This window comes from Pinus tabuliformis, chromosome 1_2, assembly GCF_031772625.1.
Source record: "Pinus tabuliformis cultivar Carrire ecotype Pingquan chromosome 1_2, CPIR1, whole genome shotgun sequence".
Classification (NCBI taxonomy): Eukaryota; Viridiplantae; Streptophyta; class Pinopsida; order Pinales; family Pinaceae; genus Pinus; species Pinus tabuliformis.
The window spans coordinates 355,331,102-355,348,994 of NC_142298.1; the positions used below are offsets into that span (position 1 = coordinate 355,331,102).

Genomic DNA, 17,893 nt, shown 5'->3' on the forward strand with positions numbered 1-17,893 from the left:
TGCCTTAAGAGATGCTTGCTTCACCCTACAAGCATCAAAACTTTGAAGCTCAAAGAAGAAATAGGTCTTCATTCTTCCAATGGAGTCGCTAGATGCGCAGGTTTATGCTTGTCTATGGGATAAACTCAATCAAGGAAGTGAAGCTTAGACTTCAGACAACGAGGAGGTTGACTCAAATCCTCCCCAGCAATGGCACCATATTAATATGAATTTCATTTGGTTCAATTCCAAACAATATATTTTAGCTTCATGGGCCACTTGAATTCAGAAACACACTCAAACCATGAAAGAGATAACATTATCATGGATGTATAGCAATCTGAAAGATTTGTCTTTTTGTGACTAGATCATGTTAACTAAGAAGCATCACTAAAAAGTTGAATATGGACAAATATATAAGATGGAGTGCTGTGTTCTATAATTTCTCTCTAACAATGAATTTGTATACCCCAAGGAAGGAAACACGTAGCTAGCATGGACTAGAAACCAGTGGACAAACAGACCAGATAACCAGTATCTTTTTACTGGCAACTATATCATTGCCTATTGTATTGAGGAGCCACAAGAATGACATAAAATTTACAAGTGCTTTACGCAAAATACCATACATCACCCTTTTGGCTCTTTCCTGATATACACTTAAGTATATAGGTATTACCTTGATCTAGTCAACAAATAGATCTTTATTTTTTATGAAAAAATACCTCATAATATACAAAAAAACGAGTTACAAAATATGGGGCTGACATATTTTGTTGCAGTAAAAACTTCATTGAGATCATCGTAAGCCCTTGCAGAAATATTATTAACATCACTAATTAACATAAACACTTTGACCCTAGTTTGATCACATACATCATCAAAAGCTAAACTTAATTAATCAATGCAACAATTATCATTTCAAATACTAAATGAATCTAGATATTTCGTGAGCATACAAATGGAAATTATAACTAACAACATAAATATAGTCCTTGTAGATGAAAAATACCTCAAAAATATCATTGCGAGCTAAGGATGGATCTCCACCCTGCTATCATTCAAATATTATTTAAAAAAAAACATTAGTCAACATTGACTTGTATGTATTCAACTATCATAATTATTACATCAAAATTCATACTTAAGAGAATAAATTGACTGACTAGTAAAAGAAAATCAATAATCTGATTTATAAATTTGGCAGAAAAAAGTTAAATTTTTTAATTCAAGTAATCTTCCCACTCTAATCTAAGGTCAAAAATATCTAAAGCATACAATGTACAAACAATTTTTGAGAAGAAAGAGTGTAATAAGTAACTACTTAATCAAGATCAACCATAACTACCTTCCAACCAGGCCTGAAAAATTCACAGAAGTCTTGAGAATCGACACCAATAAAACATCTAGACTCTACATACACATCTAGTGAATGCAATATGATTGTTGTAAAATAATAGTTAGATCCTATAAAATTTCATGAGGCACTCTCCCGCATGAGCATTTCTCCTTCCTAAGCAATCACCAATGCAAGAACAACGTGTCCAAAATTCCTATGTTAATATAAGATTATCTCAATAGAATGGAGCTTCAATAGAACATAGATGAAGGTGACAATCCAACATAGATGACCAAAAAAAGATGTTCTCTAAAAACGATGGGGATATATGCACAATGAAAATCCTATTCCTATTGGTCTTGTTACCCACCACCATTGGGTGACCCCTATAGGAGAAATTTTCTCCTAGATTTGTCTTCAACCGGCACCTAGTAGCCCCTTGCAGCCACCTAATAGTTTGATGTGCTGCCTTTCTCCACCACCTAAGCCAGCTATTGTGGGTCCTCATTCATCTGTCAAGATCATATGTTTGAAGGTGGGCCTTCCAAACCCGAACACATGATTTTTCATTATGTAATTGGTTGTTTATGCTTGTTTTTCTTGGGCACATTTGGACATGGATTGATGGGGGGAATCGGCGGAGAGAACAAGCTTTTGTTGTACTCTAGTTCCCTTACCTCAACTTGGGAGGTTAATTTTGTAACTTAGTCCCGTGGGATCTTTTCTACTGGCCATTATCTTTAGGAGTGGCAATACATGGAAAACCCTGATTTTGGTTGCGTGATCCTAATTTCCCAATACCATATATCTTACTCCCCTCTGCTCATTACAACCCCTTTTCACATTTTTCCCATCGGGTCAACATTTGTCCATTGGTTCCATAAAGTGATAGCCTCCCCCTCCCCTTGTCCACACTTTGGGTCGGACTTGGAACGATAACCCAAAGGTTGATGCAGCTAAAAAGAAAGATAATAGCATAGTTTGGCCACTCACAACAGGAAATGTACCACAAAATGCAAAAGATGGCCGAGACATTAAAATTTAGCGCGTGGGCAAAAGCCAAACATGAACTCTACCCCATATCATTATGGCCATCACCCTGGTTCCTAGGGCCCCAATGAGTATCCCCTTCCATTATTAAGGAACCCATTATTGTCCCAACCCCTGGTGGGCGATGAGCTACCCCACTGAAGGGGTGAATCCACTGCTACATTTTACACATCATGTGCTCATCCCCTTAAGACCCAAGCAGTAAAATAAAGAAAAATCAATAAAAGGAAAAAGGCATATGAAGAAGGGTGGAAAAACAAAGGTTGGGGTAACTCATGTACCACAATTTCTCCCTCCTACATTCATACACCCAAGGTGTGGGCTTCCTTCATCATAGCTACCCTTGTACCATGGCATGTGGCTTGGAGCCTTCCCTTTTACCCCACTTTGTTCCATCATTATTTCACATGACCCTTGCCACTTAAAGGATGTACCTTGGACGTGGCACTCCCTTAGAGGTCAAAACCACCTAATAGGGTCCTTCATTAACCTCTCTTGTTGAGGATGGTAACATTAGTACAGGTTTAAAGCCCATTTGGAAGGACATGCCACCATGAAGTGTTTTCTTTTCCCTTGATTAGCAAGCTTATTTACTCAATTGCACTAATGATTAATTGTATTGGAAGGCGAGTAGACGCATTGGAGCTTATACAGGATTGCAGGTGGGTCTTCATCTTGGACTTGGTCTCCCTATATGAGGTCCAAGCCCTCGATAGGGTCATAATGGCGTGTGTAGGGTGGACGTTGAGATCCATGGTCCTCCATCCAAGCTAGATATTGATTGTCACACCATGGGCTTCCTCAACACCACCACATTGCATGTTCGTACCCCAGCTATACAAAGATGATGATGCACTTGGACCACGTCACCCAGCTAGCTACACATTGCACCTGACACCTGGCAATTGATCCCATGGCCTAGAAGAAGTTTTGTCTCTTCCCAAGAGACATGGGAGGCATGTGTCATCTTCTAGCCCTCATTGATGGAGCATCAACATGATCTGAGCCATTTGGAGATCCATGAGACCCATTTGGAGCCCACATGGCCCAATTTGGGGTTTGGAGGTGTTTTGCAGCATTTAGAGGGCATCCCCCTCTTGTCCATCATTTTTTAGGCCCTCACCCTCATTATTAGCACATGATTTTGAAAATGCAGCAAGAAAATCTCAATTTGACTTTGCTTTGGTCAAACTAGAGAAAAATTGAATTTCTATTTCAGCAGAAATCTTGGAGGTAGTTAATTGAGGTGACATGGCACTTGTCACTTACTTAACTCAGTTAATTTGAATTTGGGAAGCCTGAGTTCAGTTCAGTGTGACTGATTGCTAATTTTTAGCAATCGATTTCAGTTAAATTGAGTTATGGTCAATTAAACTAGTTCTAACTATTAAAAGAACTAGTGGAGGTCAAGTTGTGGAAGTGGAACTTCAACCACACTCAGTGATCAATCAGCGCAAAATAATTGTTGCATACAGAGAATTTGAGTTACCCAATTGAAATGGAGATTCCAATGCAGTGTACTATCATTTGTAGACTATCCCCATGTGTATAGGTGGTGCATGCAGTCAAAGGAAGGACCTAAAGGAATTGTACAATCCAATTGAGGGAATTTCCTAAATAATAGGGCTAATTTCCTGAAGGAACAGCGCAAGGAAATAGGAGCTTGGAGGGCTTGAAAATTGGCTAAGTGTTGGTCAGAGTCAGTCAGTCAGGCAGAGAGATAGACTATACACTTGCAGGTTGTGCTCAAGCTTGAGCAAGTATATGTATTCATCTCTATTCTTTGGTTAATGCAATATAGATAGGAAGGGGTTTTGAGCAGTTGCTTTCCCCTAGATAAATCTCTGTGCATGCGTGAAAATTCTTCTTGCATGTCTGTGATTTGTGTCCTACATTATGAATTAACTTCCACATAACTGACAGAAAGTATGAAGTAGGGGATCAGGTTTTCATCCGCATCAAACCAAATAAAAACACTATCCAATTTGGAAAAGGGACAAAGTTGTCACCCCGATTTATCAGACCATTTAAAGTCATGGAAAAAGTTGGACCTGTCGCCTATCGTCTTGCACTGCCACCTCACTTACATAAAGTTCATAATGTATTTCATGTATCTGTATTAAGGCATTACATAGCTGACAAATCTCATGACCTTCAATGGAAGGAACTGCAAGTATCGGATGAGGAAATCATTTCAATCGAACCATTACGTATACTGGAACATAAGGGTTCAACAACTCAGGAATCATCTGGTAGACCAAGTTAAGGTCCAATGAGACAAGTATAGCCCTGGATCGGCTACTTGGAAAGATACAGAAATCATATGTCAGAAATACCCCAACTTGTGTCAATTTTGAAGACCTTTAAGCCATATTTTGTATATATTTACTTTACTTTAAATCAGACACTCAAAACCATTTTTGGAAGGAATTTTTATCTTACTAAAATATAATATATGTTACCTGTTTAATTCTACTGGTACGTGGATACCAAAATAAAATATGTTATTTAAAATTAACCTTACTGAGTTATGGATACCAAGATGAAGTTCAATATTTGATTAACCTTGCTATAAAATCTAAATCATGAATTATGATAGGAATTAAGATATTATAAATTTTGCTTCATTTATGCATATCGATATGATTAGTGAGATAGAAATAAAAGAATGATTACAATTCAATATGAAAGCCAATAACATGAGCAGGACATGACCAAGTATGTTATACTGTAGATAACAATATGTATGAACTATACATACACTGTTTATTTTATAAATATTGATGCATATGTTATAATATATGGACAAGTGTTTACATTGCAGGTTACCAAAATGGCCACGTGATGACAAAAACTCCAGTACAATTAAAGCTCAATGAGGTTCCATAAAAGAGCATTGACTATGATCCCACTAGGAAGGGTGGAGGTATTGCCCACTGTTTATCCTCCAAAACCTGGATTTACGGGAGGACTGTGTGAATCACGCTCCCCTAGACGTGTGATGATGACTGTCAGATGCCTACTGGGCAATGAGGTTGATATAATCAACGTTGATACCCTTGAGAGCCTATGAATGGTTAGTTAGTATAGCTGATGCCATGGCACACTCTAGTAGAGGACGGATAGGATGGAAGCGAAAGAGATTAGGAAGGATAGGATGATTCTAGAGTAGCTAGAGAACCAACTGGGGCAGAACATGAATATTATAGTTGTAAAATCTTAAAATATTGAAGAAAACAAATTTTAAGTACCCATATAAAACGAATTCAATCTTGAAATATAAAGACTTATATACTCACATTAATCACTAATATATTTTAGAAACCCTAACTTTGGGACGAAGTTTTTGGAAGGAGGGATGTATGTAATGACCCACCTATAACTATAAATAAAATACGAGTATTAGCATACATACGAGACCTCCATATGATAGCTACGTATGCATGGACCCGCATGTATCGCACTATATATAAGCTAGTTACTACAGGAGGAGATATAAATTAAGGTAATGAATTAATACCTCACCAGAATATCATATATATATATATATGATAAATCCTTAAACTAACAGGAAATGTTAATTTTAATTTACAAATTAAAATTTATAATTTATAATTTAAAAAATAATAATATAAATTAATTAAAATTATAAATTAAATAAATCAAATTAATTCATTAAAATAATAAATAAACTTTATTAAATCAAATCTCCATATCCGAATAAAATCAACAAAATCAAATTAAATTTGGTTTTATAAAATTACGCATATCAATATAATGACACGGAGATGGGAGGAAGGCGATGGACGGGGAATTAAAAGGAGGAAGGAAATCTTGAGAAGGGGGGGAAGGAAAAACAGAGAGCAATTCCAATTTTAACACAGAGATACAAATACTCTTGAGTTCTAATTGTAATGGAGTTTTTGGGCACGAGGGATCAGATTGATTCGATTGGAAAGCATTCTGAGACTGTGTACCCAGGTTGTACCCAGTTCGGCAAGGTAGTTTTTGGCTGTTTTGGTAACGCAGCCGGACAAGAATTGCAGCAGAGGAGACAGATTTGCAGCAAAGCAGACAGGTTGGTATTCATTAGATTAATTATTTAAATTTCATGTTCTGCTATTTTGAAATTAGTAGAGATTAGGGTTCTTACAAAGGAGGATGTGTGTTGAAGAATGTAACTAGTGTCGGTCTTCATAATTATACTTAAAATGTACTTATCAAAAGAAAGAAAAAAAAAAATTATTATTAAATAAATTGATTTATTAAAGCATGGGTTTCATGCTTGGATCAATTGTTTTTAGGTCATAGCCTCCATTGCAGGCTTCTAGGGTTTATGTCAAGTGTCCTTGTCCATGTCATATTGTAAAGAACCCTTCTTTGGATTTATTTGTCAAAGAAGAAATTTATTTCATTGTATTTTAGGTCTTCTAGGACTCCTCCACCAAGTCGGCCTCAAGGAAGGACATGTTAGCCTCAAACAGGGGAATTCGACCTCACAAGAAGCCTATATATTGGAGCAACTCGACCTCATTTGAGACACACTCACAACAAGTTCGAATTGCAGTAATTGGAAGCAATAAAGGGTTCGAATTCCAAGGAAGAAGAAGGAAAGGGGTAGCGAAGGAGAAGGAGGTCATTATCTTGCTAACGAGTCAAAATTCCCTCTCTCTTGTCTCACATGTGCGAAGGAACTAAAGTTGTTGTATCAAGGTCAAAGTTGTGAAGTTGTTGCATCATGGTCGAAGTTGTGAAGTTGCATCAAGGTCGAAGTTGTGAAGCCGCTAGGCTGAAGCTATTGAAATTGCTAGATCAAAACTGCAGCCCTGAAGCTGGGTCGAAGTTTTGTTGCTGAGAAGCCGAAATTTTTGGATTGTCGTTGGGTTGAAGTTGTTGGCTAAGAAGAGACAACTAAATCTTAGAAGGTTGACTTGGTGGAGGAGGAAGGTCTAGGGTCTTGGTCCATCTCATTTGAATCACTGAAGGAGTCCTTGATCTTTGTGTTTTGGTTTTGGTAATTGCTTGATGAACTAAGATAAAAGAAGAACATAATAAAAACAACAATAACTCAAAGAAATCACAAGTAATTATTAACAAGAGAAAATCTTTCTACCTTTCTGATTTTCCAACAATGTGGCCCTCGCATGAAAGGGTTCCAGTAAGGGGCAGGGGGCAGAAAAAGAAGAAAAAGGACATGTCGAAGGTCAAGCGCTTTAGGTGTGGTGAGCTTGGCCACTACAGCGCGTAGAGTCCTCTCAGAAAGAAGGACAAGCTGGAGAAGCAGGACAAACAGGCAACATCCGCAGAAATAACAAGCTTTCCTCTAGGATAGAGGAATAGTTTGTTATTTTCGTAGATATACCTCCAGGAGTGAGGTGGGGTGATTTAGTGATGTAGCCCCAGGGAGCTACAAAGTTTGGGCAGGGTCCTTGAGGTGGACTCATTACCTTGCTAAGGGGTTCCATAGTGTTCAGTAGCAAAATGGATCAGTGTCAGTAATGCAGTCAGATCCAGAGTGGCAATTGCAGACTAGTAGTAGTCAGGCGCTGAGGAGCGCAGTGTAGTTTCGACAGCAGAGCAGGTGGTTTAGTGCAGAGTTGGCAGCAGCACAGATACTTCAGTGGAAAGTGCAATAGCTAGTAGCAGTCAAGACTCAGGAGACAAATACATCATACTTAACATAGTCGATTCAGTATTTTGGATGATTCTCAGTTGTAGTAGTTGTGGTTGCAACAACAACGGATGAGAGAGAGTTGCAGTGCAGATGCATAGTTGGCAGTAGTATGGCAGTGTCGACATCAGCGTAGATGCAGCATCAAATTTGCGCAGTGTTGATTTTTGTAGCATCGGATGTGTTCTAGCCACGAAATTTGGTGGAAAGGCTACAATACATGTATTCACCAAAACCCAGAAATCATTTCTGGAAATTCCACCTAGAGACAACTTAATTAAAATAGTTAATATTTTTTTAATGGTGCCTAAGTCTAAACTTAGGAACACTGATTAATTAAAGGGTATTAATTAAGTCATGGTGAGAATATTCTAGAAGAAGACATGGATCGATTTCTAGTTAATCTTAGCCATCGATTATGTTTTAATCTTGGTCGTTGATGTCTCAACAAGAGATTATAAGAAGAAATTCGATGGGGGTTGGAGAACACACTTGAGAAGCAAGGAATTCGATATCGTTGGGAAATCGAACTCCAAAGTAGCAGTTGTGTGTTGCCGAAGGTGATTCTGTAGTTTCGAAGTAGTCAAAGAGGGGCAGGGATAGTAAGGTCGAAAGGAAGTTTTTCCAGCCCGGTGAGTGCATAGCAAAGAGACAACGTACTCCACAAAGAGGCTGACACAGTGCAGAGAGGCAGCGCAGAGCTTCAAAGGGAGATCCGTATTTGCTGAGGAGAAGTCGAGATTCAGAGGCAAGAGCCAAAGTGGGAGCCCAGAGGCCAAAAGATCGAGTTTCCAGAGCAGCAGCTGATCAGCAGAGTGAGAGAGACACTGGTCCTAACAGGCTGATGCAGAGGCAGTAAGGAGCAGCTCATCTTGAGCTAAGGTCAGCGTCGGATCACCGGAGGATCGGAGTACCGGAGGAAGTGAGAATTTTCTCACTAGACTTCTGTCAACGATTTTCTCTGTATGGAAAGATAGATTTGAGCTTCCAGAGATTTGTACTTAGATTTACTACTGCATGATAATAAAACCCTTAGTTGTTACACCGGTTTTCCCAAGTTGAGTTTTCCCACGGACATTGATCCAAAAATAACGGTGTTTTATTGTGTGTGTGCATCTATTCTTCCAGTGTCGCAGTATTTATTTTGTGAAGGCTACAGTGTAAATGTTTCGATATTTTTCGTAGGAAACTGCAAATAATTTGGTTGATTAATTTAACAAATAGAAGAAACATTATCAGTTACTGCAGTAGGATTCGGGGTTTCCGAATTTTCATATGGTATCAAGCACAGATCGCAAACTGAAGAGCTTATCGCAGAAGGAAGGAGGCAGTTCGAATATCTGCAAAGGTAGCAGTTGGAAACCCTCTAAGGCAGCGCAGTCCTTGGGCTAGGAGGGTCGAGTTTTTGAGGAAAGATCTATTTCTCTGAGAGAGTCGACAGAGAAATCATATCAGAGCTTACCAAAGGCAGAGGGAGACGCAACATTTTCTCCTTACAGAGCAAATCTTCAGCTGAGACGCAGATTTTGCAGCAGTTTGCTAGTGCAAAATAGCATCAGGAGGAAAGAAGAGAACACACTGAGAGAATTTTGAATTTCTTTCCTTAGGGAACTTCGAGCACAAAAGTTCGAATTTTCCTAGCAGAGCAGTAATAGTTGTGTGCAGAATTTCTTACTCCAGAAGGGAGTGCGAATAGCTTGGCAGCAGTTTCGCAAAGGAGAAGAGGAGGAGTTCAACATTTTTAGGGAGATGGCATCAGCAAGGTTGAGAGATCAAGATCGGTTGGAGGGAGCCTCCAACTATGTGATCTAGAAGGCTAGAATTTCCTGCCTTCTAGATGAACATGATCTCAAGACTTATATCGATAGTGTGGTAGTTGTACCCGCAGATGCAGATCCACTTAAGAAGTACAAGAAGGAGATGGCGAAGGCAAAGAGGTTGATTCTCGATGGGGTTTGAGATCATGTGGTGTCTCACATACCTGGCAAAGATATTGCTCAACAGATGTGGGAGGCACTTGCTATGTTGTACGATGGATCTTCCAAGCAACGGAAGATGTATCTTGAGGAGAAGCTGAGATGCACGAGGATGCAGAGAGGGAAGCGTATAGACCTCTTCCTTACTAGGCTTCAGGATGTCCGAGACCAGTTGTCTTCAGTAGGGTCAGCACCCCAGCCTACAGAATTGGTATGGTTAGCTCTGAACAGCTTTTTTGAAGAATGGCAAGTTTTCGTCCAAAGTATCTTGGGCAGAGAAAAACTGCCAGATTGGGATCGTATGTGTGTTGATCTACAGCAAGAGATGAGGCGAGATTTGGTGAAGAGCACCATGAGTGGTAGCAGCAATAGTGGGACGAAGCAAGTAAAGGAAGAGGAAGATGTGGCCCTCACATCAAAGGGGCAGCAAGAGCAGCACGAGAGGAAGAAAGACGTTTCCAAGGTCAAGAGCTTTAGGTGTGGTGAGCTTGGCCACTATAGCACTCAATGTCCTCTCAGAAAGAAGGACAAGGAGGAGAAGCAATATCAGCAGGCTGCATCCGCTGAGATCGACAAGTTGTCCTCCAGATTGGAGGAACAGTTTGCCATGATCACCGAGATACCTCCAGGAGTGAGGTGGAGTGATTTGGTTTTGTAGCCCCAGAGAGATACAGGATGGGCAGGATTCGTGAGGAGGTCCACCTCATGAATCAATACCTTGCTACAAGGGCCCAAAACACGCAGTAGCAAGATGGATCAGTGGAAGTTGGTGTTTTCAGGTGTCAGAGTGACAGATGCAGTAGCTAGTAGCAGGTCAAATACTGGGTAGCACAGTGCAGAGTTGGCGACAGTGCAAATGGCACAGAGCAGAGTCTAGTAATAGTCATGACTCGGGTGACAAATGCATCATACTAACCACAATTGGTTCAATATTTTGGATGCTTTTCCGTTGCAGTTGTTGTCGTTGAAGCAACAACAAATGGAGAGGGAGTTGCAGTGCAGAAGCAGTGTTGGCAGCAATTCAGCAGGGCCAGCAGTAGCCCGGATGCAGCGTTTATCAAAGTTGCGCAATAGTTGATGGGCAACAACAATGAGATATCAGCAGTGTAATAAGCGGTGGTGCAAAGACAGGGTGTTGCTTCAATGGGTTGCAGCGCTAGAACACATTCCTCGCTAAGAGGGAGTGTTGATTTTTGTTGCATCGAATGTGTTCTAGCCACGAAATTTGGTGGAAAGGCTAGAATACATGTATTCTCCAAAACCCAGAAATTGTTTCTGGAAATTCCACCTAGAGACGACTTAATTAAAATAATTAATTTTTTTTAATGGTGCATAAGTCTAAACTTAGGAAAACTAATTAATTAAAGGGTGTTAATTAAGTCATGGTGAGAATCTTCTAGAAGAAGACATTGATCGATTTCTGGTTAATCTTAGCCATCGATTATGTTTTAATCTTGGTTATTGATGCTTCAACGAGAGATTATAAGAAGAAATTCGATGGGGGTTGGAGAACACACTTGAGGAGAAAGGAATTCAATATTGTTGGGAAATCGAACTCCAGAGTAGCAGTTGTGTGTTGCCAGAGGTGATTCAGTGGTTTCGAAGCAATGAGAGGGGTAGGGATAGTAAGGCCAGAAGGAAGCTTTTCCAGTTCGATGAGTGCATAGCAAAGAGACAGCGCACTCCACAAAGAGGTTGACGCAGTGCAGAGAGACAGCGTAGAGCTTTAGAGGGAGATTCGTACTTGCTGAGGAGAAGTCAAGATTCAGAGGCAGGAGTCGGAGTGGGAGCCCGGACGCCAAAAGATCGAGTTTCCAAAGCAGTTGTTGATCAGCAGAGTGAGAGAAACGTTGGTCACAACAGGTTGACGCAGATCTGTGGAGGCTGACGTAGAGGCACCACAGAAGCAACAAGGGGCAACTCATCTTGAGCTAAGGTTAGTGTCGGATCACTGGTGGAAGTGAGATTTTTCTCATTAGACTTTTGTCAATCATTTTCTTTGTATGGAAAGCTAGATTTGAGCTTCCATAGATTTGTACTCAAATTTACTACTGCATAATAATAAAACCCTCAGTTGCTGCACCGGTTTTCCCAAGTTGGGTTTTTCTGGGGACATTGGTCCAAAAATAACAGTGTTTTATTGTGTGTGCATCTATTCTTCCAGTGTTTTTATTTCTTCCGCAGTATTTATTTTGTGAAGGCTGCAGTGTATATGTTTCGATATTTGTCGTAGGAAACTGCAAATAATTTGGTTGATTAATTTAACAAATAGAAGAAACATTATCAGTTCCTGTAGTAGGACTCGGGGTTTTTGAATTTTCACACACAGTAGTTGGTGGGCAGTGGCAGACAGTCACAGTAGCTAGACATCAACAGCATGACAAGAGGTGGTCCAGAGACAGGGTGTTGTGGCAGGTTGTGCAGCTCTAGAACACAGTCATCGCTAAGAGGGGTGTTAGTTTTTGTAGCATCAGATGTGTTCTAGCTACAAAACTTGGTGAAGGGGCTAGAAAACATGACATCTCCAAAACCCAGAAATCGTTTCTGGAAATTCCACCTAGAGATGGTTTAATTAGATTATTAACCTATTTTTTAATGTTTCCTAAGTCTAAACTTAGGAAAACTGGTTAATTAATCAAAATTAATTAAGTCAAGGTGAGAATAGTCTAGAAACTCACACGGATCGACTTCAATATGATCCTAGCCCTTGATTAAGATTTAATCTTGGTTGTTGGAGTCCCAACAGAGGATTATAAGAAGAAGTCAATGGACACTTGGAGAACACAATTCAGTAGTTCGATTTCCTTGGCAAATCGATTTCCAGAGAGCAGCAGTTGTTGTTGAAGAGTCAGAGATTGAAGCAGAGATAGTGAGGCGCAGGGACAGTGAGGCTGGAGGAAAATCTCCAAATCCAGTGAGTGCATTTGCAAAGAGGTCGAAGTTTCTCCAAGAGGCTGCACAATCCTAGCACAAAAGCCTCAGAAGGCAGTTCAATTTGCTGAAGAGGTTAGACGTGTTCAGTTCCAGAGGTCGAGCAGAGGTTCCAAAGTTCCAGAGAGATGTATTCCCAGTCAACAGCAGCCAGGACGACTTGATTCGCAGTCAATTCGGGCAGCACGCAGAACAAGCAACTTCAACTCGACGCAGGCCCTGCATAGACACAATTGGACAGCTTGCTTTTCAGAGGTAGTCCAGTGTCGAAATTGCACGGAGTGAGGGTAATTACCCTCTAGATATTTTTTGCCAGTGTTTTCTCTGCAAGATAGTTAGATTTCGGCATCTAGATTATTGTACTCAGAATTTCTCGCCACTACATAATAATAAAACCCTCAACTGTTGCACCGATTTTCCCAAGTTTGGCTTTTTCGGGGACAATTGTCCAAAAATAATTGTGTAAATTTTGTGTGTGTGCTATATTTTCTTAGTTTCCAACGCTATTTTCTTTCGCAGTTTTATTCGTGAAAATCACAGTGTGAATTATTTTATATTTGTCATAGCAGACAACAAATAAATTGCTAAATAAATTAACAATTAGAAAAATAATTTCCAATTGTTGTGATACATGAAATTTTCACACTTCCCTGGCAATGGTGCCATAAATGTTACCACAAAAATCTAGCAGGCCTTGGAGAGGGAAACCCTGCAAGACAAAAGCTAAACCAAGTGCTAACAATGGGACTATATCCCATTGTCACCACAGCCAAAGTCCCCTGCTCTTTATGGAATTTCACCTATGGGAGGAGTCCTAGTAGTAGTATGATCACCTATGTAAGGTATTCTAGGGTTCAAGGTGCAAGGTGATGTGTTACGACCTCTCAAGGAATGCTCAAAATTATGACATATAGCTTCAAAAGGCACTTCGCTTCCATTAACAGACCTAGGAACGGATTACACAAGACCCTAGTGTTTTGTAAATTATCGTGGATGAAGGTACTTCCAAGATCAAAGCAATGAGAAGAAACAACTTCTTATGATACGCTTCAACAAGTACCAAGTTCATACAACCCTCAAAGAAGTCCCCAAGTTGAGGAAAAATTAGCTAGGGTTTCCCTCTTAGGGGAACGCCTAAAGTAAGATATTTTATGGACAAAATCCAAATGGATGCCCACCAGATTTTAGGGTGAAGTAGTTAAGATCCTAGGCTCGATGTTTAGGCTCTTGGAATTCCAAAAAACCTCCTCCTATGCAATTCGCTCTCAGCCCTAAGCTAGCCATCCTCCCTTAAGAGGACCAAAATTTAAAGACGAGAATTTATGGAGAAGAATTAAGTTTGACCACCAAGGACTTGGATTAGTGCCTTGTCCTTTGGGCATATGGAGTCTTAGGAGATTCAAAAAGACTAAATCATCTCTAAGGAGGACTAGAATTGATGCCCTAAGTACCAAATCCAAACAATTACCCACTCTAGGAGATAATGGAGTTTATGGAGAGACTAAGGATTTTCCTCCACTAGGAACATTCATTACATGTCATACATTGAATAACATATGCAATACTCAACTAGAAAGCCTTTCAAAAATAATTTTCAATAATTAAGGCACAATTTAGCATGTTCTAGAAGCAGCGATTCCATACATTAAACAAGTTGAAGAGAAAAATTCCATCAACATAAAGCACTTACAAGATGACATGCAATATATCCATCCAATATCCAATAAATAGCTCCAAAAAAAAGCGAACTAGCTCCCATACATCGAAATGCATCCAAAAGATCCCTAATAGTCAAAGAAACAAGTGTGAATTTATCTCAAGAAGACTAATCTCAAGTGTGATGATGATGAGAGACTCAAATGAGGTCTCTTCTATTTGTACATGTCCAATCAAGTATAATTTTAGCCTAAAAGCCCTTCTTAGTTGTCAAATGGAGGGCAAAGCGAATTGTGGTTTCAAGCCTACCACGTAGCCAATGTGAAATCATAAAAATTAACCCATAAGAGAGTCGCAAGGCTGATGTGATCACTTCGTGGGCCTTTTGGAGGCATTCGTTGAGCTCCCTTGGTGCCAAATTGGGTTAAGAGGGCTCCATAAATCATCATCTAGGGGTTGGCCCCTAGATATCCATGTAAATCATCATGTGGACCCCAATTTTGTGTTTGGGTCACAAAATGGGTCTCATGGGTCTCCTAGTGATAGAATAAGCTAGTTATGCTCCAACGTTGAGGGCTCAGAGAATGGTGCTAGCCCTCCCATGTCTTAAGGGGTGAGACAAACCTCATTTGGGGCTCGGATCAGCTACCAAGCTATGCGCACACTACTAGCCAGTTGGGGCATATTGGTCCAAGTGCATCATCTCATGAATAATGTGGGGCAAAGCGCAATCTACTGGGGTGTTGTAGGTGCCCATGGAGTGAAATGATGATGCTCTACAAGTAACAAGAGTTCCCATGGCTCTCAACGCTTCACCTAGAGGATGTCATATGCTCCTCTAGTGGACTTAGGCCCCAAATAAGTTGCCCAACCCATGATGAAACCATCTGGCAATCACATATAATGTCCAGTATTGCATCTTCACCATTAGGTACAATAATTCATTAGTGCATCTAAGTGAACCAAGCTTGTTAGTCAAGAGCAAATTGAGACTTCATATGGAGCTTCTCTTCCAAATTTAGTGCTTTGATCTCGAAGTAGTATTACCTCCCTAGGTAGGAGCAGTTAATAAATGATCCTATTAGGTCTTCCCAACCCCTAAAGGGAAAGATATGTCATTGGTACATCCTTCAGTCAATATGTGGCATATGAGTAATGATGAATGGATGGGATAAGGGGATTTTCAGAGCCAAATGTCATGGGTACAAGGATAGCAATTATGAGGGAATTCTACATATTGGACATATTGATGTGAGGAGGGAGAAATTGTGGATATATGAGTTACCCCAGTGTTTGTTTTTCCACCCCTCTTCATTTGCCTTTTCTTGATATTTTTTTGTATTACTGCTAGAAGCTCTAGGAAATGAGAGCATGTTGTGTATGATGTGAAGCAGTTATTACCCCCTTAGGGTGGGGCATATCATCGTCGACCAGGGGTTGGGACGTGCATGGTTTCCTTTAATGATGAAAAGGGGCACTCATGAGCCCTAAGAACCAGGTTGATAGCCATAATGATATGGGTAGGGCTTTGGCTTTTGCCCACTGGCTATATTAAATGCCTCGGCCATCTTTTGCATTTTCTAATTTTCTTTTTCTTTTGTTTCTTGCTTGTGGTCATGATATGCTTTTAACTTTTTCTTAGCTGCATCCACTTTCGCGACAACATTTATAGGCCCGACGCAGATATGTGGACAAGGGCAAGGGGTGCTAGTGCCTTGTGGACCCAATGGTCATGTGTACCCAGAGAAGGAAAATGGTGAGAAATAGGACTTGTAATGTGCAGAGGGAAGTGAGAAATATGGAACAAGAAGACGAGACCACACTACCAAAATCAGCATTTCCCAAGTAATGCCCTTCCTAAAGCCATAAGCCAATAGGGGAGATCCCACGGGATTAGGAGTGAGAATTAACCCCCCATTTAATGTGAAAGAACAAAACCATGGTCAATGTCCTTTCTTCTTCCAAGTCACCCAATAATCCATGTCCAAAATGCCCAAATGGAAAACAAGCATAAGCACCCGATTGCAAAATGGAAAACATACATCTTGGGTCGGATTGTCCACTTTCTGACATATGCTCTGGACATATAAGCTAGAAAACATACAACTAAAGCAGGGAACGGAAATAAAGTGGCAAATCACATCCACTAACAAAAAAAAATGAATAAGAGAAAAGCTCTCGTTGGGGTACCCACTTTTGGTGGGCAACAGTCCAAACGGTACAATTACTTACGATCACATGCGATACAAAATTTGGGAATAAAGAATGAGAAATTATTGGTGTACGCATACTGGATAATGATGATGTTTCAACTTACCCCCACAAACTTGAGCAATGGACAGAGGAAAGACAAGACACTGTTGCTGCCTTTGCCTTGGTTGGCCATGTTTACTTCTGCATTAGTATCATCTGTTTCATTTTGAGAGAGTTGTAGCTCCTCTCTGCCTGGTCCGCCTTGTGACCCTCCTTCTTTTGCCCTGACAAACAATAGCCTCTTATGATGCTCAACTCCTCTTGTCGAAATCCCACGAGTCGCAGTTGCAAGCGAACGGGATTCGAACCAATTTCTTGAAGTTCCAGAGTGCGTCTGACTGTGCGGGTTAGCGGCACTACTAGAGTGTTTAATCACGAAACCAAAGGAAATGGACGTGGCAGACATCGCTGCTGATAGTTTTGTGTGTGCTCTGCAATTCGTACAACAGGCTTCGTTTGAGAAATGATCATCGTTATCTATTTGCATTCTTAAATTTGTATTTACATTTCACTATGCAGTCAAAAAGGTGGGATAGCTAGTGATCAAATCGCCCCTTTGGCCTATCGTTTGGCTTCAAATCAGGGAAAATGATAACGCGGTTATTAGTTCGTTGCTTCATCGCTAGTAGAAAAGGCATGATTTTGAATGGTTCTCCAAGTTATCGCAATACCGTACCGGAAATTCGCGGTCAATTTCTGAAAATTATTTTGTTTGAATGGAAATTATAAAATTAATAAATGAAAAATATTTTGTTGGAATGGGGTCCATCTTTGGGTGGGAAGTGATTTTTTTGGTGGATCTATCTATATATTTTCTCGAGATAAAAATAGTAATTTAACTAAGTTAAAATTTTTAACATGGTAGAACACCATATTACAAAATATATTTCATACTTAGTCCGAAAAGGTCTCTCCACACAATTAATTAAATTGTTAGTAAACATTTATAAGTTATTGTTGTTGAGAACTTCTCGAATCTTATGTACATTGTTTGAAGAGCCCCTTGACACAATTAATTAAATTGTTAGTAAACATTTA

At 40.0% G+C, this 17,893-nt stretch overlaps 1 protein-coding gene across 2 annotated transcripts in view; it reads right to left on the minus strand.

Moving 5' to 3' along the window:
- The window catches only part of LOC149205836 (Thioredoxin family protein), a 395,762-nt gene extending 378,309 nt beyond the window's left edge, over positions 1 to 17,453 (minus strand). Inside the window, exons 1-2 of one of the 2 annotated variants that reach the window (XM_089393567.1) lie at positions 16,920 to 17,453; positions 992 to 1,030 (exon numbers count right to left, since the gene is read on the minus strand). In XM_089393567.1, coding sequence (XP_089249693.1) covers positions 992 to 1,030; positions 16,920 to 17,342 — 462 coding nt within the window. In that variant the 5' untranslated portion in view covers positions 17,343 to 17,453. The remainder of the gene's footprint in view (positions 1 to 991; positions 1,031 to 16,919) is intronic. The other variant, XM_089393566.1, reaches the window with a different exon arrangement.
- Between the last annotated feature and the right edge of the window lie 440 nt (positions 17,454 to 17,893).